The sequence below is a fragment of the Schistocerca americana genome, chromosome X (assembly GCF_021461395.2).
Source record: "Schistocerca americana isolate TAMUIC-IGC-003095 chromosome X, iqSchAmer2.1, whole genome shotgun sequence".
Classification (NCBI taxonomy): Eukaryota; Metazoa; Arthropoda; class Insecta; order Orthoptera; family Acrididae; genus Schistocerca; species Schistocerca americana.
In genome coordinates this window covers 201980662-202005335 of record NC_060130.1, presented here as the reverse complement: position 1 = coordinate 202005335, position 24674 = coordinate 201980662, and the positions used below count along the sequence as shown (strand labels likewise).

The 24674-nt window shown below is 44.3% G+C and overlaps 1 protein-coding gene across 1 annotated transcript in view; it reads right to left on the bottom strand.

Annotated features, from left to right (window-relative positions):
* The window catches only part of LOC124555919 (cell surface glycoprotein 1-like), a 546947-nt gene that overhangs the window by 499505 nt on the left and 22768 nt on the right, over positions 1-24674 (bottom strand). Inside the window, exon 2 of the mRNA XM_047129974.1 lies at positions 13502-15742. Coding sequence (XP_046985930.1) covers positions 13502-15742 — 2241 coding nt within the window. The remainder of the gene's footprint in view (positions 1-13501; positions 15743-24674) is intronic.

Here is a 24674-nt window from a genome sequence, read left to right as displayed (position 1 = left end):
CCAAGATGACGCTATGGGAAAAATTCAAATGTACAAGTGGTATGCTCGATTTAAAAATGGCGACATGTCGATTGAAGACAAACCTCGTTCTGGACTTCCATTAACTGCCAGAATCAACGAAAATATTGAAAAAATTTGAGAGCTCGTGCTCACAGACCATCGACAGACAATTGATCAATTTTAAGAATATTGCGCAATAGTGTTCGTCGAAAAGGACCCGACTTTTAGCAGACAGGAGACTGGTTCTTCCATCACGACAACGCACCTGCACACACAGTCATCACTGTTGGACAGTTTTTGGCTAAAATTGCATGGTTCCCCTGTCCCACGCATCTCACTCACCTGACCTGGTTCAGTGTGACTTTTTCGTATTTCCACACATGAAAAGGGGCATAGAAGGACACCGATTTGACAACATCGAAGAAGTCAAGAAACGAAAACGAGGAAGGAGCTGTCAGCCATTTCTAAAGATGACTACAAAAAATGTTTCGGCAGTGGAAGCACCAGTGGGACAAATGTATTAGTTGTAATGGAGAGTATTTTGAAGGAAATACGGCTGCTTCGCAAACAATTTGAAAATACAGAGCTTTTAAAAATATAATTGCGGTTTATATTGTGTACTCCCTGGTACAGCTGTCTAGCTGTTGTTTTAACCCAAATCACGAGAACCGCAATGAAGTGTCACACCATTGGGACAAGTCACGCGTTGACATCAGGTCCCCACTGATACGGTATTCCATTTAACTCCCAAGTCGACATGAAGTGTTCCAGACAAATCCGAACGACGTACCCATCGGACACCTTTTATTGTGCCACTTACTAGCAGTTAACCACTTTGCTAACAATGATATCACCAAGTGCAAACGGGCATCGTTTTCCTTTCAGTTATTGCTCTAAGGGAGATGAGAAGGCTGCTAGCTTGTTGATGTACAGAAAATCTAATAATAAATCAATATTTAAATATACAGCTCTAAAACCGGCAGTATACTTACAGTGTGCAGCCAATATTTTTATAGGACGGTACGTCTATATTTTTTTCCGACGGCACATCGGTACTTTTTCCGATATATGACATTTTTAAATATCAATATATTGGATACCCGACATTTTTAAGAGTATCAACAGTCCTAGTCTCGAACGAGAGAGGTTTGTTGACTCGGTTAAATTTAATTTTTGCAAAATTTCTCTGAGTGTATCATGCAGAAATCGTGACAACACAAGAATACTTAGCCTAATAAATGATTCTTACAATGGTCTGCTTTTGTTAGATATGCTGTGAACCGCCTGGGAGAAGCACAACCTATCCAGCAAAAAGTGGCTTCATTCACCAGTCTGTTGCAAAAGTAAGACTGTTTAAAACGGCAGGTAACAACGAACTGACTTTTGGCAGTCTTCATAAAACGTCTTTATCAATTTTAAGAAAGGTACTGTGTAGAAGCAGTCAATATATGTAGTTCTTTTCTGTTCTGCAAACGCCAGTGACCTAGCAATCGTAGCGTCAAAATTGCGTGATGAAGTTAAACGTTGCCGTGTTAGTCGCGCCGAGCGCCAACTACGTCAGAATTTCCACTCACGCGTTTCCGCCCAACGCTTCGGCACGGTAGCTCAGCGTGTTCGGTCAGAGGGCTGCTCGCCCTCTGTAATAAGAAAACTGAGTAAAGGCATCAACGATCAACTTGAACGGATGTCTTGTGACGTCCGCGCAGACCAAACGCCACGAACAATATGCACAAAAAAAAAAAAAAAAAAAAAAAAAAAAAAAAAAAAAAAAAAAAAACAAAAAAACACCAAGACCAATCTTGTCATTTAGACTTTCGTTCATCATTTTCGGCAACTGTTTTAGAAGACTGCCGACGTGAAGAAGTAGCACACTAGATGCGTTGTTTTTTAACGTAACTGATGTTATTCACTTCACCCCCCCCCCCCCACCAGTACAATCCGACTACTACTCTGTGCCACCTGTACTTGCTTCACACAGTCAAAGAAAGAAAGAGACTGGGCATCATGAAAGCCCAAAAAGTACCAAGACTACTTCACAGAGTGAAAGAAAAATTATGTTCTACTACAGTTTCAAAAGAACAACTTCAAATATTTACCGATAACTGGGACAAGTATAATATAAAATAAAAATATCGGCACCAGATATTGTCATTTCGCTGTTGACATATCGATATATCGGCAAGTAAATTATTGTCGATATTTATCTGTATTTTTGGAAAAAATACCGATATATCAATATTTTATAAACAACACTATTTGGTACCACCTTGGAACTGCAGCACTCTATGAAATTCACCACCCTGCGGCCGAATACGATTATAAGCGGCATGACTCGGCTGCTACAGCGTCCCCATATCCAGGAGCAAGTCGGCATGCGCAAAGCCTTTTGTATCTTAGTCCACACGGATGAGCCCTGTCTCGGGCGACAGGCCGGGCTGGTGTTTCGTCCGAAACATCGACCGGGTAAGACGTCGTCGAGGCACCCCTACATCTTGAGGCTGACGTGGACAGAAGCACAATCATGCAACCGCCACGCAGTTCTCCGTAGCGGCAAATTGACTTTTTCCAGAAGGGAAGGCAGTGAGACTGAATAAGAGAAAACATCTCTCCTTAGATGGACAATCCCACGGGCAGTCGTTAGTGGCCCCCACCGAGCAACGTAGCGCAGAGGTAAGGCACTCCACTCGTGTTCTAGTGCACGGCGTTTCAAATGCACGGCCCGGCCATTCAGATTTAGTTTTTACACGATTTCCCAAAACCGACTAAAGCGAATACTAGAATTTAATGATCTCATCAACGACGGAACGTTAAAGCCTGAACTTCTTTTTCCTCCGTCAACGATCTCACAAACTAGTGTGGAAATGGTAAAGATAGTTCCTGGTCAATAATCCACACGGATGCCCTATTGTAGGAAACAACATGTCGTACACTGGAGTATACTGTTGAGAGAGCGGTTTGGTATGAACAAATTAGCTTGTAGTGTGGAAACTATGCATTTCCGGCCGTACGCTCATTTTATCTTTGTTCTTTATCCTCCGAGGGTCGTTCTCGCGCAGTTTGTCCTCGTTATTCAATATCACACTGTATGGGAAATAAATCAGACAGAATGAATAGTGGTCTCAAAAATATCACTTGTCTTAAACCGAAATCCACCTCGAGGGCTCAAGATTTGGGGCCCTCCTTAGCGACAGCTACCACGCGTAGACCGCACAGTGTCTGCACGCTAATCCTAGGGACACACTACACCTACAGCAAAAATGTAAGGCGCTAACACGCTAGCGTTTACCATTCTTGTAAGGAACGAAATGCAGCTCTCAGGTACGAACTCTTACCTACATTGCCGGCCGTTGTGGCCAAGCGGTTCTAGGCGCTTCAGTCCGGAACCATGCCGCTGCTACGGTTGCAGGTTCGAATCCTGCTTCGGGCATGGATGTGTGTGATGTCCTTAGGTTAGTTAGATTTAAGTAGTTCTAAGTCTAGGGGACTGATGACCTCAGATGTTAAGTCCCATAGTGCTTAGAGACATTTGAACCATCTTACCTACATTATACTGACAACAAAACTTCTTTCCGACAGAAGTCTGCATCCAGAAAGTGTGAAGAAATCCCAGGAAATGGATTTTATACATTTGCATTAGCAATATTGTTTCACAGTATTGCTACTTTTGAATAGAAAAAGAAGCCGTCTTTATTTCGGTTTAATTTGTGGAGAAGATCCAACGTTTTATTTTGAGGTTGTTTCTGGGATCCGTTACGCGGTTAAAAACTAACACGGTGCCATTGAAGGGTTTTGTTTCACATATAGAAAGAGTTCTCCAGTAGGTCTCATAAGTTAGTGTCCTTCGACCGGAAAAGTACACAAAAATATATAACTTGTTCGGAAGCTTCTTTCGTCAAAATCGATACGTGATGGGTATGACACTATGCATCAGTGTTACATGTAATAATGCACAGCGTTCTTGGGAAAGTAAAACGCGCAGAAAGTTTGCAACGCAATGAACAGCGAACGTATACGCAAAGAAATATGTATTTGCATTTCAGTACGACGGATAATTCCTGTAGAAATTTGCATGAACTGCCATCTATTAACGCGAAAGTTGAGGCTGTTGTATTCGATTACTTCACAAAATTACAAACTAGGGTGTAGCTTAGAGTGTTCTAATATTAGCCTTCTTAAAGGTTTACATGTATCGCTTAGTTCCATTTCATCTGGATACAAAGCCCGAATAAATAAGCAATAGTCAACACTTCTACACATCGAGAAGCACAACAGCCACCGCCGGTAAGACCCACTGCAACGTACGAATTAAGTCGATTTTAAAAGCCGAACATGTTCTTATCACTTAAGTGACAGGTACAATGTCACTTGGAATCAGCAAAATGTAAAGCTGTTTTGAAATTAGACGTCTTCGTCTTGAAACCAGCTGACAATACAAGGAACGTAACCGAGTATTTTGTCAGCTTAAACAACGTAACAGAACATCTATAAAATTTTCAGACAGGTGTTTCGCAATTCTGAGCACGTTTTACTGATAAAAGTGAGGCAAACAAAACCAGGTACAAAGGCTGACAAAAAAAAGTAAAACACCCCGAAGACACGATCGGATGTCCATGTCAGTAACTCCGTACACGTACGCATCATCGACGAGTATAGAATATTAAGAGTTGCAATTCTCTGCGACAGAATGGCCACCAGAGTGCAATAGTGTTGTTCGTGTTTAATGTCGCTACCAGGCCTAGTAGCTTATTCCCTCTAAGAGAAAAAAAATGCAGACGACGCACCTCGAAGTTATCCGAATGGAACGGAAATCCGTAGATGTGATGTACATGGACATACAAACATATGATTACAATTTCGGAAAAATTGGATAATCTGTTCTAGACAAAGAGCTTCACAATCGGAGCAAGTCAGTAACGCGTTGATCCACTAGCCCATATGCAAGTCAGAAATGAACTGGCACCCCATCCCATCACCCCTGGTATGGCGGGCGGCAGTCAAATTGGTATTCCACTGCCGTCCGGGGCGTCTCCACACAAGTCTTCGCTGTTCAGCGGGGCTCATTTCGGAGCGGGACGAATCATTAAAAACAATTCTACTCCAGTCAATGAGATTCCAGGCCGAAAATTCACGTCGGAGCGATGGTAATGATGAATCCGTGGCTCTGAGTGCCTCTCTGACCCAATTCCTGCTCATCGTCGAATAGTCGCATCGCTCCTATTCAGATGCCGAGCAATTGACATCGAAATACGTGTCCAAGAAATAGAAAAGCAACTGAAATCACTCAACAGAGGAAAGTCCACTGGACCTGACGGGATACCAATTCGATTCTACACAGAGTACGCGAAAGAACTCGACCCCCCTTCTAACAGCCGTGTACCGCAAGTCTCTAGAGGAACGGAAAGTTCCAAATGATTGGAAAAGAGCACAGGTAGTCCCAGTTTTCAAGGAGGGTCGTCGAGCGGATGCGCAAAACTATAGGCCTATATCTCTGACATCGATCTGTTGTAGAATTTTAGAACACGTTTTTTGCTCGCGTATCATGTCATTTCTGGAAACCCAGAATCTACTCTGTAGGAATCAAAATGGATTCGGAAACAGCGATCGTGTGAGACCCAACTCGCTTTATTTGTTCATGAGACCCAGAAAATATTAGATGCAGGTTTCCAGGTAGATGCCATTTTCCTCGACTTCCGGAAGGCGTTCGATACAGTTCAGCACTGTCGCCTGATAAACAAAGTAAGAGCCTACGGAATATCGGACCAGCTGTGTGGCTGGATTGAAGTGTTTTTAGCAAACAGAACACAGCATGTTCTCAATGGAGAGACGTCTACAGACGTCAAAGTAACCTCTGGCGTGCCACAGAGGAGTGTTATGGGACTATTGCTTTTCATAATATATATATGAATGACCTAGTAGATAGTGTCGGAAGTTCCATGCGGCTTTTCGCGGATGATGCTGTAGTATACAGAGAAGTTGCAGCATTAGAAAATTGCAGCGAAATGCAGGAGGAAATCAAATGGTTCAAATGGCTCTGAGCACTATGGGACTTAACGTCTAAGGTCATCAGTCCCCTAGAACTTAGAACTACTTAAACCTAACTAACCTAAGGACATCACACACATCCATGCCCGAGGCAGGATTCGAACCTGTGTCCGTAGCGGTCGCGCGGTTCCAGACTGTAGCGCCTAGAACCGCTCGGCCAACCCGGCCGGCAATGCAGGAAGATCTGCAGCGGATAGGCACTTGGTGCAGGGAGTGGCAACTGGCCCTTAACATAGACAAATGTAATGTATTGCGAATACATAGAAAGAAGGATCCTTTATTGTATGATTATATGAGACCGGAACAAACACTGGTAGCAGTTACTTCTGTGAAATATCTGGGAGTATGCGTGCGGAACGATTTGAAGTGGAATGATCACATAAAATTAATTGTTGGTAAGGCGGGTACCAGGTTGAGATTCATTGGGAGAGTCCTTAGAAAATGTAGTCCATCAACAGAGGAGGTGGCTTACAAAACACTCGTTCGACCTATACTTGAGTATTGCTCATCAGTGTGGGATCCGTACCAGGTCGGGTTGACAGAGGAGATAGAGAAGATCCAAAGAAGAGCGGCGCGTTTCGTCACAGGGCTATTTGGTAAGCGTGATAGCGTTACGGAGATGTTTAGCAAACTCAAGTGGCAGACTCTGTAAGAGAGACGCTCTGCATCGCGGTGTAGCTTGCTGTCCAGGTTTCGAGAGGGTGCGTTTCTGGATGAGGTATCGAATATATTGCTTCCCCCTACTTATAACTCCCGAGGATATCACGAATGTAAAATTAGAGAGATTCGAGCGCGCACGGAGGCTTTCAGACAGTCGTTAATCCCGCGAACCATACGCGACTGGAATAGGAAAGGGAGGTAATGACAGTGGCACGTAAAGTGCCCTCCGCCACACACCGTTGGGTGGCTTGCGGAGTATAAATGTAGATGTAGGTGTAGAATTCTCAGATTACTTCGACCGGCTTCTTTGAGCCGAACTACACATCCTATCTCAAATGCTGACAGTTGCTGATTGTTCACGCGTCTGTCTGCGAGGCATAGTTACTGTCCAAATGAGCGCAAGGAATGAAATACGCCGACTTTATGCACTGGTATCGAAATGTCCTCTGCGTACTGTCCTTGCCAATAGTGAGTTGAAATTGCGCTGTTTCGTCACACATTCGTCAATCGGCCGCCAAAAATAACAATTTCGCATAAATCCTTCGTGGTCTCTTCTTCTTCTTACTATTATTATTATTATTATTATTATTATTATTATTATTATTATTATTATTATTATTATTATTTTTTTTTCTTCTTTCCTGTCTCAGACGTTATGTCTGGTTAAAAATGGAAAGTGACACGGACCTTGATCAAGCGTGACTTCCTTTTAACTGTACGGTATATGTTACATTGCATTTAGGAACTTTCGGGTAATTGAACATGTATCGATAATTACAGATTTCTGTAGTGGTATGTATACGTTTGGATGTAGCTGTATTGCGTTGACGTACTGGTGGATATTGTGTGGTATGACTCCTGTGGTTGATAGTATAATTGGTATGTCAACTTTATCCTGATGCCACATGTCCTTGACTTCCTCAGCCAGTTGGATGTATTTTTCAATTTTTTCTCCTGTTTTCTTCTGTATATTTGTTGTATTGGGTATGGATATTTCGATTAGTTGTGTTAACTTCTTCAAAAAAATGGTTCAAATGGCTCTGAGCACTATGGGACTCAACTGCTGTGGTCATCAGTCCCCTAGAACTGAGAACTACTTAAACCTAACCAACCTAAGGACATCACACACATCCATGCCCGAGGATTCGAACCTGCGACCGTAGCAGTCGCACGGTTCCGGACTGCGCGCCTAGAACCGCGAGACCACTGCGGCCGGCTTAATTTCTTCTTTTTATTGGTGAGTATGATGCCATGTTTGTTATGTGGTGTTGTTTTATCTGTTATAATGGTTCTATTCAAGTATAATTTGTATTCATCATTCTCCAGTACATTTTGTGGTGCATACTTGTATGTGGGGACGTGTTGTTTTATTAGTTTATGTTGTATGGCAAGTTGTTGATGTATTATTTTTGCTACATTGTCATGTCTTCTGGTGTATTCTGTATTTGCTAGTATTGTACATCCGCTTGTGGTGTGATCTACTGTTTCTATTTGTTGTTTGCAAAGTCTGCATTTATCTGTCGTGGTATTGGGATCTTTAATAATATGCTTGCTGCAATATCTGGTGTTTATTGTTTGACCCTGTATTGCAATCATGAATCCTAGCCTTTTCTTAGCCACGTGTTGGATGCCTCTTGATCGATGTGTGGCCGTGTTAGATGATACGGGTGCTTGCCATGTACAAGTATTTTCCTTTTCCAATTTACTTTCTTCGTATCTATTGATGTTAAGTGATCTAAAGGGTTGTTGAAGTTGTGATCGTGTAAGTGTATTGAGTGCTTCTAGGTCTGTGTTACTCCATTTCACTTCTCCAAATGAGTAGGTCAATATTGGTGTAGCATAAGTATTTATAGCTTTTGTCTTGTTTTATTATTATTATTATTATTATTATTGTTAGTGTGTACATAAGCTCAGAGCAGGCACTGGTTATGAGGAGGTTACTTAGGTAAGTGAATAGGTTCAGAAAAATAAATGACAACTTCGCCGCTACAGCAGACACACAGCATAGTTACCGCGAGGATCAATCTACAAAGCTCGACGTTTCACGGGACACCATTTATGACCTGTTGTGTTTTGCAGAAAACTCGACTACAGAAACCACATACGTGGATACGTTAGCTATCCCCCTCCTTCTGAAATTGCCAAAATATGTCGAAAATTTCGTGTCTGAACAGGACGAGCAGCATCCCGGTAACACCCGCACGTAAGAGCATTTCTTAACAATTTGCTGACTCAACAATGGATCAGCCGTAAGGGGCGTACTGAAATCCCATTGCAGCATTGATCTCCAACGTCAGCTTATCTCACGCTATGTGATTTTGTTTTCGAGAGGGTTTATGAAATAGTACGTCGACGTGCCTCGCCTCCCAACAAATTTCTGCGACGCCGCATAACAGCAGGAGTGACATACAGATACGCTCGCAAAGGAATGAGATGTGTTTGAACGTCTTCTCGATGTTTGTTGTGCGTCCAGTAGAGGGCGCTCTGAACGTTTGTGAAAGATAAGCGGAAAATTCGACACTTAACGTAATTCTGTAAAGTACCCCAAGATCGTATGCGCATGAATTGCATAATACATAAAAAAATGTAAAAATGAGCCGGCCAGGGTGACCGAGCGATTGTAGGCGCTACAGTCTGGAACCGCGCGACCGCTACGGTCGCAGGTTCGAATCCTGCCTCGGGCATGCAAGTGTGTGATGTCCGTAGTTGGTTAGGTTTAAGTAGTTCGAAGTTCTAGGGGACTGATGACCGTAGAAGCTAAGTCCCATAGTGCTCAGAGCCATTTGATCCATTTTACAAATTTTAAAATATTTTATTTATAATATAAATAATTTAAAATATTTTAAAATAAAAACGTAGTCCTGTCCATAAGTTAAATTTTATGTTTTCATTGATGTAGAAGATACGTTATTGTGAAAGGAGATGAATATTTTTGAAACACCCTGTGACGTGAACATGTCATTAAGAGAGCACACGTTTCTACAGCAACGCCGATGCTTCCATTTCCTACCGCCTCACTTGAAGCGGACTGTTTTTTTTTTTTTTTTTTTTTCCTGGCAGACGTCCCGTTTACCAAGGCCTTCACATTTTGCTTTTAAAGCGGCCATGAAATGAGGCCTTTTGTACAGCGTAAGAATACCTTGTATTTATCCTAGCCAGTGAACAAATAAGCAAATGGAGCAGAAACCACGCTTCCGAGCAGTTCTGCAATAACAGTGGCTATAAAAGCAGGTCGAGTTATGACTCCAATAAAGTTTGTGGGGACATCATAAGAAAATGGTCGAACGTAAAAATAATGCGTCTTACTAGGCACATAAGGTTAAAACAGAAGCATAAAACTCTTGACAGTAGCTCCTTTTATCTGATTACCTGTGGGACGATTGTGCCCAAGGTGATGGTACTTCATTGACAAACGAACATTTTATCTTGCGTTACTGGACAGAACTTGTACGTTTGATAGTTTTGTATGGGAGACAGGATTACTGGAGTCAAACTTCTTATCGACAACAAAGTTAATACGGATGGTATACTACGAGGGAGAAAGGGGGAGCAGGACTACCCGCTCCCATAGCCGAAGTCGCTAACCCACGCCTGCGCGGTGAAGTTCGATTTGGATCCTGAGCTTCTTCACCTTCCGTGCTTTATTCCCCACGTCGCTTCGGTCAGCCGTCCTAGTCTTGTTAAGCCATTCTAACAGTGTTTATGTTATTTCAGGACCCAGTCCCATCGCTGCCAGGTCGTTCTTTATGGTCCAAATCCCGGTATTTGGTGGGCGTTCGGGGAATCTCTTCGGTTATCTTATATCCAGTACTGTTCTTGTCATATGATTAGGTTCACGGAGCGTGACATACATACCAGCATAGACAATTTTTGCTTCATTAAACGAACGTAGGATATGGTCTGTCTTTTAGTGTACTCCTCCAAATAAGCAAAGCATCCTTGTCTCTGCAAACTGGCGCTTCCATTCGTCTGATTTGCGCATCCTAGTGGCGGTAGGACGTTTCACCGCAGTATTTTTGGCCGGCAAGAGGAAGAGAAGTGGGGGCGTCAAAGTTTTTCATCACCACGCTATGAGCCAATGTATTAGATTTAATGCCGTACTTCTCATGTAGTGACGGTCTGTGACACTTGATGGTGATCCGCCACCGGATGGAGGCATAAAGCTTGGAGGTCCCCTTGGTGCAATTAGAGAGAAGTAGGCTGTGTACCGGCACAGATTTCGGCTCCTCTCTTCTCTCATCACTGTACATTCAACCATTATTATCGTCTACAGTCTGCAGATGCACTTAAGTCAAAAGACTAATAGACAGCCTGGAAATAGGCCACACAGGGTGAACAAAGAAAAACCTTTCCGATAAGCTTGGTGAATAATCCCTCGGTTTCCTAGGGAACAATCCCGTGCGACTCTTTCTGGGCGGCACTATTGAATAAACCATCCTCAGATTGGCCTGAAGTAATTTACTGAAGCGACGGAGCACCATTATGGGGATGGGCAGGTATTCCGACCGTATTTCTGTCAAACGTGAGTCAAGTGCCTTAAACGTTACACAACCTGTCTCGGACAACATTTTTCCTTAAACCAGGGGTGTCCAACCTTTTAGCTTACCTGGGCCACATTGGCACAATTCGAGTATTTTTAGGCCGCGCAAAATATACTTAATACTAACAATAACTGCGTAGAAAAGGGGTGGTCGGTGGTATATAGGTAACACATGTAAGTAATTTAAAATTTATTACTTGATGATTCTTTCTACTATAAAACAAAGACAAAATTGAAGAGATTTCATTAATAAATTTATGCATGAGTAATTACAAATCATATAAATAACGTGGCATTTGACTTTTTATTTGGGAAACTAATTTATCAATATCAGGTTCGATCGAAGAGGTTGCAGTTCTCAGTGTTCTCAAGGTGTTCGTCTGAGATTTTATTTCTATTTCCACTCTTCGTGCCGGCGGATGTGGCCGAGCGGTTCTAGGCGCTTAGGTCCGGAACCGCGCTGCTGCTACTGTCGCAGGTTCGAATTCTGCCTCGGGTATGCATGTGCGTGATGTCCTTAAGTTAGTTAGGTTTCAGTAGTTCTAAGTCTACCGGCCGGAGTGGCCGTGCCGTTCTAGGCGCTACAGTCTGGAGCCGAACGACCGCTACGGTCGCAGGTTCGAATCCTGCCTCGGGCATGGATGTGTGTGTTGTCCTTAGGTTAGTTAGGTTTAGTTAGTCCTAAGTTCTAGGCGACTGATGACCTCAGAAGTGAAGTCGCATAGCGCTCAGAGCCAAGTTCTAAGTCTAGGGGACTGATGACCTCAGGTGGTAAGTCCAATAGTGCTTAGAGCCATTTGAATCATTTGTAATTCAATAAGGTGGAATCTAATCCAAGTAACACGGGAGATCCCCAAACCGTTATAAACGATTTGCGAATCGAAATTCAGATGTTAAAAACAGATAGAAGTCAGCACAGCCTTCCACATAACTTGTCAAATGATAGTTCTTGCAGTGCTGCCGCCATGAAGACTTTCTCATCATTATTAATATCAGTACCAGTGTTAAACAGGACACGCGAGGAAGGCGTTTGTTTTCCTTTTTGTGTTGTTTTAGGGTGCAAATACAACTAAGGTCACACGCGCCCATGTCAGAACCTTAGAACACGAAGATGAAAAAGGAGTTAAAAGTGATTACACGTTAAGCCCAACCGACGGAAGGAAAGACAGCTGCCGGCCGTAGTGGCCGAGCGGTTCTAGGCGCTACAGTCTGGAACCGCGTGACCTCTACGGTCGCAGGTTCGAATCCTGCCTCGGGCATGGATGTGTGTGATGTCCTTAGGTTAGTTAGGTTTAAGTAGTTCTCAGTTCTAGGGGACTGATGACCTCAGAAGTTAAGTCCCATAGTGCTCAGAGCCGTTTGAACCATTTGAAAGACAGCTAAAAATAGGGCCTTGTAGAAAGGTCCATAAAATATGTCATAGAGACAACGGAGGTCCTCAACTGAAGATTAAATGTCCTTCGCCACACTGGTACGACGGATAAAAAGTAAAACGCGGTCGACAGCCCGGGAGTCGTTCGCTAAAACGGCCGATAACTCAGACGGCAAACATAAATTAAAACGTAAGTGGTGAAACAAAAGGGCATTCCGTCAGGAAATGGCGAATCGTCAAAGGTTGAAGAGAATGAGCACCAAGTGGTGGGGGATCACCACTTAACAAATAGCAATGCCTAAAAAGACAGCGATAATACGCAACCTAGCTAAGGCCGGCAGCTGTGACCGTGCTGTTCTAGGCGCTTCAGTCCGGAACCGAGCTGCTGCTACGGCCGCAGGTTCGAATCCTGCCTCGGGCATGGTTGTGTGTGATGTCCTTAGGTTAGTTAGGTTTAAGTAGTTCTAAGTCTAGGGGACTGATGACCTCAGATGTTAAGTCCCATAGTGCTTGGGGGCATTTGAACCTAACCTAGCTAAAATGATATCGAGGCCAGAGGTCCGAGAGGCGGTCGCCCAAGCCGCTGGGAGATGTTTAATTCTCTGAAGCTTGTTCCCATGAAAAGCAGACCAGTGGTGGTGCCAAAGTGACAATACCTGCTGACAGACGGCAACACAGAGATCTTCTGAGCGAATGGAAGAACAAGCGGGCCGAGGTAGGAGGACTGCAGGCTTGGCAGCAGCGTCAGCGGCCTCGTTTCCTGTCAGACCGACGTGACCAGGGACCTACATACACATCACAGTGGCTCCATCAAGAGTGAACAAGCGAATTCCTGGACCCGTTACACTAAGGGATGGACGGTGTACAAAACAGAGAGTCTGAAGGGCTCAGAGAGTCTGAAGGGCTCAGAGAGTCTGAAGGGCTCAGAGAGTCTGAAGGGCTCAGAGAGTCTGAAGGGCTCAGAGAGTCTGAAGGGCTCAGAGAGTCTGAAGGGCTCAGAGAGTCTGAAGGGCTCAGAGAGTCTGAAGGGCTCAGAGAGTCTGAAGGGCTCAGAGAGTCTGAAGGGCTCAGAGAGTCTGAAGGGCTCAGAGAGTCTGAAGGGCTCAGAGAGTCTGAAGGGCTCAGAGAGTCTGAAGGGCTCAGAGAGTCTGAAGGGCTCAGAGAGTCTGAAGGGCTCAGAGAGTCTGAAGGGCTCAGAGAGTCTGAAGGGCTCAGAGAGTCTGAAGGGCTCAGAGAGTCTGAAGGGCTCAGAGAGTCTGAAGGGCTCAGAGAGTCTGAAGGGCTCAGAGAGTCTGAAGGGCTCAGAGAGTCTGAAGGGCTCAGAGAGTCTGAAGGGCTCAGAGAGTCTGAAGGGCTCAGAGAGTCTGAAGGGCTCAGAGAGTCTGAAGGGCTCAGAGAGTCTGAAGGGCTCAGAGAGTCTGAAGGGCTCAGAGAGTCTGAAGGGCTCAGAGAGTCTGAAGGGCTCAGAGAGTCTGAAGGGCTCAGAGAGTCTGAAGGGCTCAGAGAGTCTGAAGGGCTCAGAGAGTCTGAAGGGCTCAGAGAGTCTGAAGGGCTCAGAGAGTCTGAAGGGCTCAGAGAGTCTGAAGGGCTCAGAGAGTCTGAAGGGCTCAGAGAGTCTGAAGGGCTCAGAGAGTCTGAAGGGCTCAGAGAGTCTGAAGGGCTCAGAGAGTCTGAAGGGCTCAGAGAGTCTGAAGGGCTCAGAGAGTCTGAAGGGCTCAGAGAGTCTGAAGGGCTCAGAGAGTCTGAAGGGCTCAGAGAGTCTGAAGGGCTCAGAGAGTCTGAAGGGCTCAGAGAGTCTGAAGGGCTCAGAGAGTCTGAAGGGCTCAGAGAGTCTGAAGGGCTCAGAGAGTCTGAAGGGCTCAGAGAGTCTGAAGGGCTCAGAGAGTCTGAAGGGCTCAGAGAGTCTGAAGGGCTCAGAGAGTCTGAAGGGCTCAGAGAGTCTGAAGGGCTCAGAGAGTCTGAAGGGCTCAGAGAGTCTGAAGGGCTCAGAGAGTCTGAAGGGCTCAGAGAGTCTGAAGGGCTCAGAGAGTCTGAAGGGCTCAGAGAGTCTGAAGGGCTCAGAGAGTCTGAAGGGCTCAGAGAGTCTGAAGGGCTCAGAGAGTCTGAAGGGCTCAGAGAGTCTGAAGGGCTCAGAGAGTCTGAAGGGCTCAGAGAGTCTGAAGGGCTCAGAGAGTCTGAAGGGCTCAGAGAGTCTGAAGGGCTCAGAGAGTCTGAAGGGCTCAGAGAGTCTGAAGGGCTCAGAGAGTCTGAAGGGCTCAGAGAGTCTGAAGGGCTCAGAGAGTCTGAAGGGCTCAGAGAGTCTGAAGGGCTCAGAGAGTCTGAAGGGCTCAGAGAGTCTGAAGGGCTCAGAGAGTCTGAAGGGCTCAGAGAGTCTGAAGGGCTCAGAGAGTCTGAAGGGCTCAGAGAGTCTGAAGGGCTCAGAGAGTCTGAAGGGCTCAGAGAGTCTGAAGGGCTCAGAGAGTCTGAAGGGCTCAGAGAGTCTGAAGGGCTCAGAGAGTCTGAAGGGCTCAGAGAGTCTGAAGGGCTCAGAGAGTCTGAAGGGCTCAGAGAGTCTGAAGGGCTCAGAGAGTCTGAAGGGCTCAGAGAGTCTGAAGGGCTCAGAGAGTCTGAAGGGCTCAGAGAGTCTGAAGGGCTCAGAGAGTCTGAAGGGCTCAGAGAGTCTGAAGGGCTCAGAGAGTCTGAAGGGCTCAGAGAGTCTGAAGGGCTCAGAGAGTCTGAAGGGCTCAGAGAGTCTGAAGGGCTCAGAGAGTCTGAAGGGCTCAGAGAGTCTGAAGGGCTCAGAGAGTCTGAAGGGCTCAGAGAGTCTGAAGGGCTCAGAGAGTCTGAAGGGCTCAGAGAGTCTGAAGGGCTCAGAGAGTCTGAAGGGCTCAGAGAGTCTGAAGGGCTCAGAGAGTCTGAAGGGCTCAGAGAGTCTGAAGGGCTCAGAGAGTCTGAAGGGCTCAGAGAGTCTGAAGGGCTCAGAGAGTCTGAAGGGCTCAGAGAGTCTGAAGGGCTCAGAGAGTCTGAAGGGCTCAGAGAGTCTGAAGGGCTCAGAGAGTCTGAAGGGCTCAGAGAGTCTGAAGGGCTCAGAGAGTCTGAAGGGCTCAGAGAGTCTGAAGGGCTCAGAGAGTCTGAAGGGCTCAGAGAGTCTGAAGGGCTCAGAGAATCGGAGCGAATGGCGCAATTAGAAAGTCTCTGTCGCTAGATGTACTGCGTGGCCTGATACAGGGCCAAGAGCTCCGCTGTTAATACTGACAAGGGAACCTCCCCATCGCACCCCCATCAGATTTAGTTATAAGTTGGCACAGTGGAGAGGCCTTGAAAAACTGAACACAGATCACTCGAGAAAACAGGAAGAAGTTGTGTGGAACTATGAAAAAAATAAGCAAAATATACAAACTGAGTAGTCCATGCGCAAGACAGGACTAATCGAGTATAGCGTCAGCTCAGGAGCGCCGTGGTCCCGTGGTTAGCGTGAGCAGCTGCGGAGCGAGAGGTCCTTGGTTCAAGTCTTTCCTCGAGTGAAAAGTTTACATTCTTTATTTTCGCAAAGTTATGATCTGTTCGTTCGTTCATTGACGTCTCTGCTCACTGTGATAAGTTTAGTGTCTGTGTTTTGCGACCGCACCGCAAAACCGTGCGAATAGTAGACAAAAGGACGTGCCTCTCCAATGGGAACCGAAAACATTTGATCGCAAGGTCATAGGTCAACTGATTCCTCCACAGGAAAACACGTATGATATATTCTATACGACACTGGTGACGGCAAGTGTGTCACATGACAGGAATATGTTGTCGACCCACCTAACTTGTAAAAAGATTCTTCTACCTTGCCCGATTTAGGTTTTCTTGTGGATGTGATAATCACTCCGAAAAAAGTGATGAAAACATAAGAGTTTGTCACATAAACTGCAACAAATGAATGCAACAGTTTCACAGTCGCACAGTTTTCCCTGTGCTCTGACAAAATATATATTTTGTTTCGATGTTCGTTTAGGTGTAGCGTCCCCATACTACGGCGCAGTTACCTCGCATCGGACGGACGGACGCACAGATAATAATTGTCTGAAAATAAAAAATTAAACTTGTCACTCGAGGGAAGTCTTGAACCACGGACCTCTCGTTCCGCAGCTGCTCACGCTAACAACGGGACCACGGCGCTCCTGAGCTCACACTATCCTTTATGTTGCCCATCTTACACATGGACTACTCAGTTTGCACATTTTACTTATTTTTTTCATAGTTCCACACAACTTCATCCTGTTTTCTCGACGGATCTGTGTTCAGTTTTCAAGGCCTATCCACTGTACCAACTTATAACTAAATCTGAGGGGGGTGCGATGGGGAGGTTCCCTTGTGAGCAGTGTTCCGGAAGCCGATACCGAAAATCGTCGGTGCCAACGACGAAGGCACACCCGACACCACGGTCAGTCCGAGAGCCATCAGTGTACACAAAGGTACTATCGCGAAGTTCCGTGAGAAGGTCGAGAAACGCGAGGAAGACGTAAAAGTATTATTTCGAAAACTCGAAGGAGCTGCGTTGTTGGGTTCGTGGACTGATTTAGTCAGATCAACAGTTGCTAAATTAAGCACTGAGTGACCCGCCCAAGATTTCATTGGCGCGGTGGCTACTTGGGTGAAATCAGAAAATTACAATGAGTTAAAAGTAGTGTTATAGACCCTTTGCTGTTCCTTATCTATATAAACGATTTGAGAGACAATCTGAGCACCCGTCTTCGGTTGTTTGCAGATGACGCTGTCGTTTATCGACTAATAAAGTCATCAGAAAATCAAAACAAACTGCAAAACGATTTAGAAGAAATATCGGAATGGTGTGAAAAGTGGCAGTTGACCTTAAATAACGAAAAGTGTGAGGTCATCCACATGAGTGTTAAAAGGAACGCGTTAAACTTAGGTTACACTATAAATCAGGCTAATCTAAAAGCCGTAAATTCCACTAAATACCTAGGTATTACAATTACGAACAATTTAAATTGGAAGGAACATATAGAAAATGTTGTGTGGAAGGCTAACCAAAGACTGTGTTTTATTGGCAGGATACTTAGAAAATGTAACAGACCTACTAAGGAGACTGCCTACACTACGCTTGTCCGTCCTCTTTTAGAATACTGTTGCGCGGTGTGGGATCCTTACCAGATAGGACTGACGGAGTACATCGAAAAAATTCAAAGAAAGGCAGTACGTTTTGTATTATCGCGAAATATGGGAGAGAGTGTCACAGAAATGATACAGGATTTGGGATGAACATCATTAAAAGTAAGCCGTTTTTCGTTGCGACGGAAACTTCTCACGAAATTCCAATAACCAACTTTCTCCGCCGGCCGCAGTGGCCGAGCGGTTCTAGGCGCTACAGTCTGGAACTGCGCGACCGCTACGGTCGCAGGTTCGAATCCTACCTCGGGCATGGATGTGTGGGATGTCCTTAGGTTAGTTAAGTTTAAGTAGTTCTAAGTTCTAAGGGACTGATGATGACCTCAGCAGTTAAGTCCCATAGCGCTCAGAGGCATTTGATTTGAACTTTCTCTTCCGAATGCGAAAATATTTTGTTGACACCGACTTACATAGGGAGGAACGATCACCAAGATAAAGTAAGGGAAATCGGAGCTCGTACGGAAAGATATAGGTGTTCATTCTTTCCGCGCTCTATACGAGATTTGAATAATAGAGAATTGTGAAGGTGGTTCGATGAACCCTCTGCCAGGCGCTTAAATGTGGTTTGCTGAGTATCCATGTAGATGTAGATAGATGTAGACCGTTGTTCAGAGAGTCAAACGGAAGGTGCTATCAGATTTAATAGAGAACAACTACATAGTTTGCGAATGCGACGAGACGAATCTATTGAGCATTTTGCCGACAGAATTCGAAACATTGACGCTCAAACATACGAGCTGATAGGAGACGAGAAATAAGAATCGCATTCAGCCGTTCTAAGCCGATCAGAGAGCTTTAGAAACATTCATCCATGGTTTGTATTGCGGGGATGTGCGCGAAGCAGTCCGACTGGCCCGGTGTAAGACCTTCCAGGAAGGAGTAGAAGCAGCTGCTGGCTACGTGGAAGCATTAAGACGGCCGAATGGTATACGAAAAGAAGAGCGTCACGTGTTCGACACAAAATCTTACAGATGTATGAAAGCTGGCCACAAGTGTAAAGACTTCAAAGAGAACCGAATCTGCTACAATTGTGTGATACAGGGTCGTAAATCGAGGGATTGCCGGAATGAAAGAAGAACTAATGTGGACAACAGACAACTTTGCAAATCGTTAAACGAGTACGGGGACGTACGTGCCACCATAACAGCGATTCCTTTTACCTCCACCGGAAATGAGATCTAAAACGACTTTGTGATAGGCGCTGTATATCGTGGACGACAAATCAAGCTGCTTATTGACACAGGGACAGAAACATCACTAGTGTGGTGTTACATTGACAGAAGAGATAAGGTAAGACCGCGACAGGTAAGGGTGCGCGAGCTAAAATTAGGTAACAACGGAGAGGTTGACGCAGAATTATGTTTAGGCCAACCACAATCAAAGAAGCAGCAGTTCTGACGAAGTGAGGTTTCTTCCACCCGCCCGACGGATCATTTCAAACCCTCCGCGTGGACTATACAAATTGGTCAGCCTCAGAAAATTACCCATGCAACAGGAATAACTATCTACATCGAAGTAAAGTCATCCCAGTGCAAGGAGGGAGCCCTTTTATTGGCTGAACGGTCGAATAAATGTGAATTACTGGACAAAACGCATTGTTATGTCGCCAGAAGTGTAGTGTGGCTACAATTTGTGAGGCAGAGTGTAGCTCGGGGTTGGACACGTGAGCTTGTGTTTCGTCGTGCGGGGAGGATGCGCACGCAGCTCACATTCTACTCGCGTAAGGGACCGAAAACTGCCGATAATACCCGATCGACAGCTGACGCTCGACTCCAGAAACGTTGCAAGTATTCTTTGTATTATCGTAATTATTACGGTACGACAACGCAATAACTACGACGCGGGACCGATGACGTAGCAGTTTGGTCCTCCCCCCTCCCTCTTTTAAACCAACCAACCAACCAACCAATCAACCTACGATGCACTATACAGTAACATGTGCATAGAATTTGAGGCAGTGGAGCCTTAAAGACCCATCTCGTGTTCTACAAAAGTCCCATCGAATGAAAAAAAAGTAATAAAAGTTACCTTATAACGATTATGTCTTCATCAAAAGCAAATGAACTTACTTTAGTGTGCATGCTTTTATGCGCCATCTCTTAACATAAGGCTTTACATGTCAATTATTAGGCTGTGAAACAGTCGTGATGTTTTCCTACGTTCGTCAGTGAGCGAAATTTTATTTCTGATATATTTCCCTGTGCGACCAGTTCATGTTCGACTTCCCTTTGTGCGCGGATGTAGCGTATACCTTTTCGTTCGAAAAAAAGCTAAAAGTAGGTACACACCTTCAGCTGACGCCAGCACACGACAGAAAAGCGGTTGACCTTCTGCAATTCGGTAGAGGGACGACACAGACATACAAATAAAGAACAATCCTTTCACTGCCTAATGCCCTAATGAGTACTGCAGTGCCGCAAAGTAATACACTGCACAGGTCGGCAGTAGTTAAAAGCAAGCAAACATTTGACAGCTGAACGAGAGAATATTTTAGCGCCTGTTTTGTCAGAGTATGCAGATCATTTCACAGAACGCTCAAATGTGATTGTCACTCATTTGGTTCAGCTTCGTACACATACACCGAGACCTTACAGAATACCAATCAGTCAACATGAGCTGTTAGAAGAAATGTTTAAAGAATAACTGAAAGCCGGAATTATAGAACCAAAGAGATCCTGCAGATCCACCGTGATTATGAACGGTCTCTGTTAAAAAGAAATTGTTTCTGGAGAACCACAGTTCCGTTTTTGTGTGAATTGCTGAGCTGTGAATGCAGTACCCACTCTAGATATTTACCGCTTATGAAAAGCCGGCCGGAGTAGCCGAGCGGTTCTAGGCGCTTCTATAGTTCTAAGTTCTAGGGGACTGATGACCTCAGATGTTGAATCCCATAGTGCTCAGAGCCATTTGAACTAAACTTTATGGAACTTAGCAGGAAAGCTGGATTACGGGGGCAGATGTCGAATTTTTTAGGTTTGCGACCTAACAGTGGATTTCATCAGCTAACAGTGCATCCAGATGACCAAGCAAAAACTTCATTTGTTACAGCGAAAAGAGTGTATAAATATTTGCATAAGGCACTGGACTTCACAATGCACCCGCCAACTTTCAGCACCTGATGGATTCAATTTTACGAGGGCCCACACCGATACAAACTCTTGTATACCTCAGCAACGTAATAATTTTCAGTGACAATATGAAGCAGCAAACAGAGATTTCCAGGAGTTTTTGAGCGTGTATGAAGGTCAAATTTTTCTTTAGCAATAGATAAATCTCATTTTGCAGAAAGTCAAGTGAACTACCTTGGTCGTGTTATAACCAGTGAAGATGTCTGCCCATAACCAAAATTAAGTGAAGTTGTCAATAAATTACTGAACCTCCAAATTTGAAGGAACCACAATCATTCTTGGGAATAACCGATTATTATAGATGTTACATTGCCAGTAATGGAAATATAGCACTTCCAGTGATAAGTACTGAAAAAGGGAACTACATTTAACTGGTCGATAGGCAATGGAAGAACTTAAAATCGCCCTAACCACAGCTTCTGTGTTTGCCCATCCGGATTACAGCAACCCCTTCACTCTTTCGACAGCTGCTTCAAATTTTGCAGCTGGTGCTATTTTGTCTCAAGGAATTTACAGCCATAAACACCCAATGTCATTTGCTTCCAGACAATTGAACAAAGCAGAATTGTAATTATACTACAACAGAAAAGGAGTTCTGTTCTTTGGTTTTTCGTATAACATATGACGGATGTTTCTTGGCAGGAATAGAATTTACCATGATTATAGACCGTGCCGCACTTAAATTGGTATTGAGCTTAAAGGACCATAGTTCCAGAGTAATAAGGTGGGCTTTGAGACAGAATTCCAGTTTGTTATTCACCAACCAGGTAATTCTGACGTGATGAGCCGAAAAGTTCGTGTTTGCATTACAAGAAGTTGTGAGGAAGAGTTAAAAGCAGCCCAGGAAGAGGATCCACAATACAAAATATGGAAAAAATGATTAAAGTTTTGTTGAAATAGATGGTTTTCTGAACAAAATCAGTAACAAAGGAAACTGCGTAGTTATTCTAGAAAGCATGAGAAAACAAATCATACTGGAACTGTTGTGTCTAGACAAGACAGCCTAGACACAAAGAGAGGAAGCCGAAAGGCACGCGCTAAGCTCACGCAGATGGGCGTGAGGTCTGAAACAGGATACGTAATGAATGCTATAAAGAAAAGTACGTAGCTTCTGGAATACTTAACTTTAATCCATACTTGTGTTACATCGCTCTTGACGATACAAGTGAGACTCTGTAGATACATGCAATGTTACTAATGGCGCCTTGCTAGGTCGTAGCCATTGACTTAGCTGAAGGCTATTCTAACTATCTGCTCTGCAAAGGAGCGAGGCTTCGTCAGTGTAGTCGCTAGCAAAGTCGTCCGTACAACTGGGGCGAGTGCTAGTCCGTATCTCGAGACCTGCCTTGAGGTGGCGCTCGGTCTGCGATCACAGTGGCGACACGCGGGTCCGACATGTACTAATGGACCGCGGCCGATTTAAAACTACCACCTAGCAAGTGTGGTGTCTGGCGGTGACACCACAGGAACAAAACGATTCTTCATTATCTGGACACTGCAGTAATAAAGTAACAAACATTAAAATAGCTGATTTATATTGGTGGCCACGTCATAAAGTTTGCATTTTTGAGCTTTTTCACAATGTGATACCTGTAACAGACGGAATAAGTTGGGAAGAACTAAAGCACCATTACAAGAGTTGCCATAGACAAGTGAACCATTCGAAAGAGTAGGACATGATCTTGTTGGACCGTTACCTACGTTTAAAGAAGGGAATCAATACGTATTGACCACGTTAGATCATTTCTCCACGTATCTTCTCACGATACCAAAACCTGATCAGAGTGCCAAGACAGTGGATAAAATTTTTGTAATGAAGTTGATTCTAAACTCTGGATCACCATTAGGTATAATCAGTGACGAAGGAACGAATTTCGTGAGTGAATTATTTAAACATACTTGCAGGCTGATGCAAATAACGCAGCTAAAGACTACATCAGTAAGCACTGAAGGACATGGAACTTTCGAGCGAGTTCACAGAACAGTCATTCAGATGGTTAATCACTATGTATGTAGCAAGCATGATAACTGGGATGTGTGTCTACTATACGTCTTCAGTGCTTACAACGCTAAAATCCACACGTCACCTGGCCTACGTCCGTATGAAACTGTATATGGAAAGAGGATGGAATCACCAATGGACTTTGCCTGATTGACTGCTATAATCGGTAACGAACGCTCAGGAAGTGAAACAGTGGGATCATCTATCTTTCCTGCAGCAAGCAGTCGCGCTACAGTATCGAGTCGGAGTTCTAGTCTACCTGAGGAACATCATGTTGAAGGAGAATCAGATCAAGAAGGTTAAGACCAGTCACCCTTAAGCTCCAACAGCTTTTCGTTAGATTGTCGTTCATTTTTATTTTCGGCCATAATGGCTATGTTTGTGAACCGTGACTGTGTGGGATAATTATTTATTTCTAGTTACTGCTACCAGTCACTTTTTATTTTATGCTTACTCTAACATAGTGCAACGCGTTTCGAACATGTTCTGTTCATCAAAATGGTTCAAATGGCTCTGAGCACTATGCGACTTAACTTCTGAGGTCATCAGTCCCCTAGAACTTAGAACTACTTAAACCGAACTAACCTAAGGACATCACACACATCCATGCCCGAGACAGTGTTCGAACCTGCGACCGTAGCGGTCGTTCGGCTCCAGACTGTAGCGCCTAGAACCGCGAAGCCACTCTGGCCGGCTCTGTTCATCTTCAAGCGTTTGTACATAGATACATACATATATACATAGAGAAATGTTACTTAAAAATAAACAGTCTTAAATTAGATTAATCCAGCAGCTACAGTAGAGAAACAAAGTGTTCTAGATTAATCTAATTTAAGACTGTTTATTTTAAAGTAACATTTCTCTATGTATGTATGTACAGACGCTTGAAGATGAACAGAACATGTTCGAAACGCGTTGCATTATGTTAGATTAAGCATAAAATAAAAACTGACTGGTAGCAGAAACATGAAATAAATAATTAAAGTCGTTCATTTTAATTGTGTAAAGCCATTTCTAATCAGACTTCCTGTGGTATCGCATGCCGCCGCCGCCGACTACGACGACGACTATGAGAAGGGCCGACTGACGAGCCCACCAACTATTCCTAAATCCAGGAAACGAGCAGCACGAGGTCGCAGTCCAGACTTCGAGGCCGAGGCGTTGCCATACACCGAGCGATTCAGGCCCAGACAACATTACGATCTTCGTAGACATGTGTAGTGTGAGTGAGAGCAAAGCGTGTGTTTATTTCTCAAACTCGTGCATATATGAATACGTTGTGCAAATATAAGTTGAAGTTATTAGTTAAAGTGCACAAGTGTAACTAAATCTTATTCCACACATTACCAGAATATAAGCATTTGTATTATGTTCACTGATTAATTCTAGTCTTTAGATCTAATTGACCGTGTTTACTGTAATTTTAATTTTTGCTCTGACAATGGGTTCCATTAATGTCGTTGTAATAGTACAACAGACAACATGTGCGCTGTTTGAACCATGATCAGACATGGTAGTATCAACAAGTAATGCAAAACTTGCACTTAAATACAGTCTTAGGGAAACTGGAGGTGTGAATTAGGAAAACGCCTTCAGTCATAACATTTCGTGTTTTATTAAGTAAAAAAAAAATGGTTCAAATGGCTCTGAGCACTATGGGACTTAACTTCTGAGGTCATCAGTCCACTAGAACTTAGAACTACTTAAACGTAACCAACCTAAGGACATCACACACATCCATGCCCGAGGCAGGATTCGAACCTGCCACCGTAGCTGTCG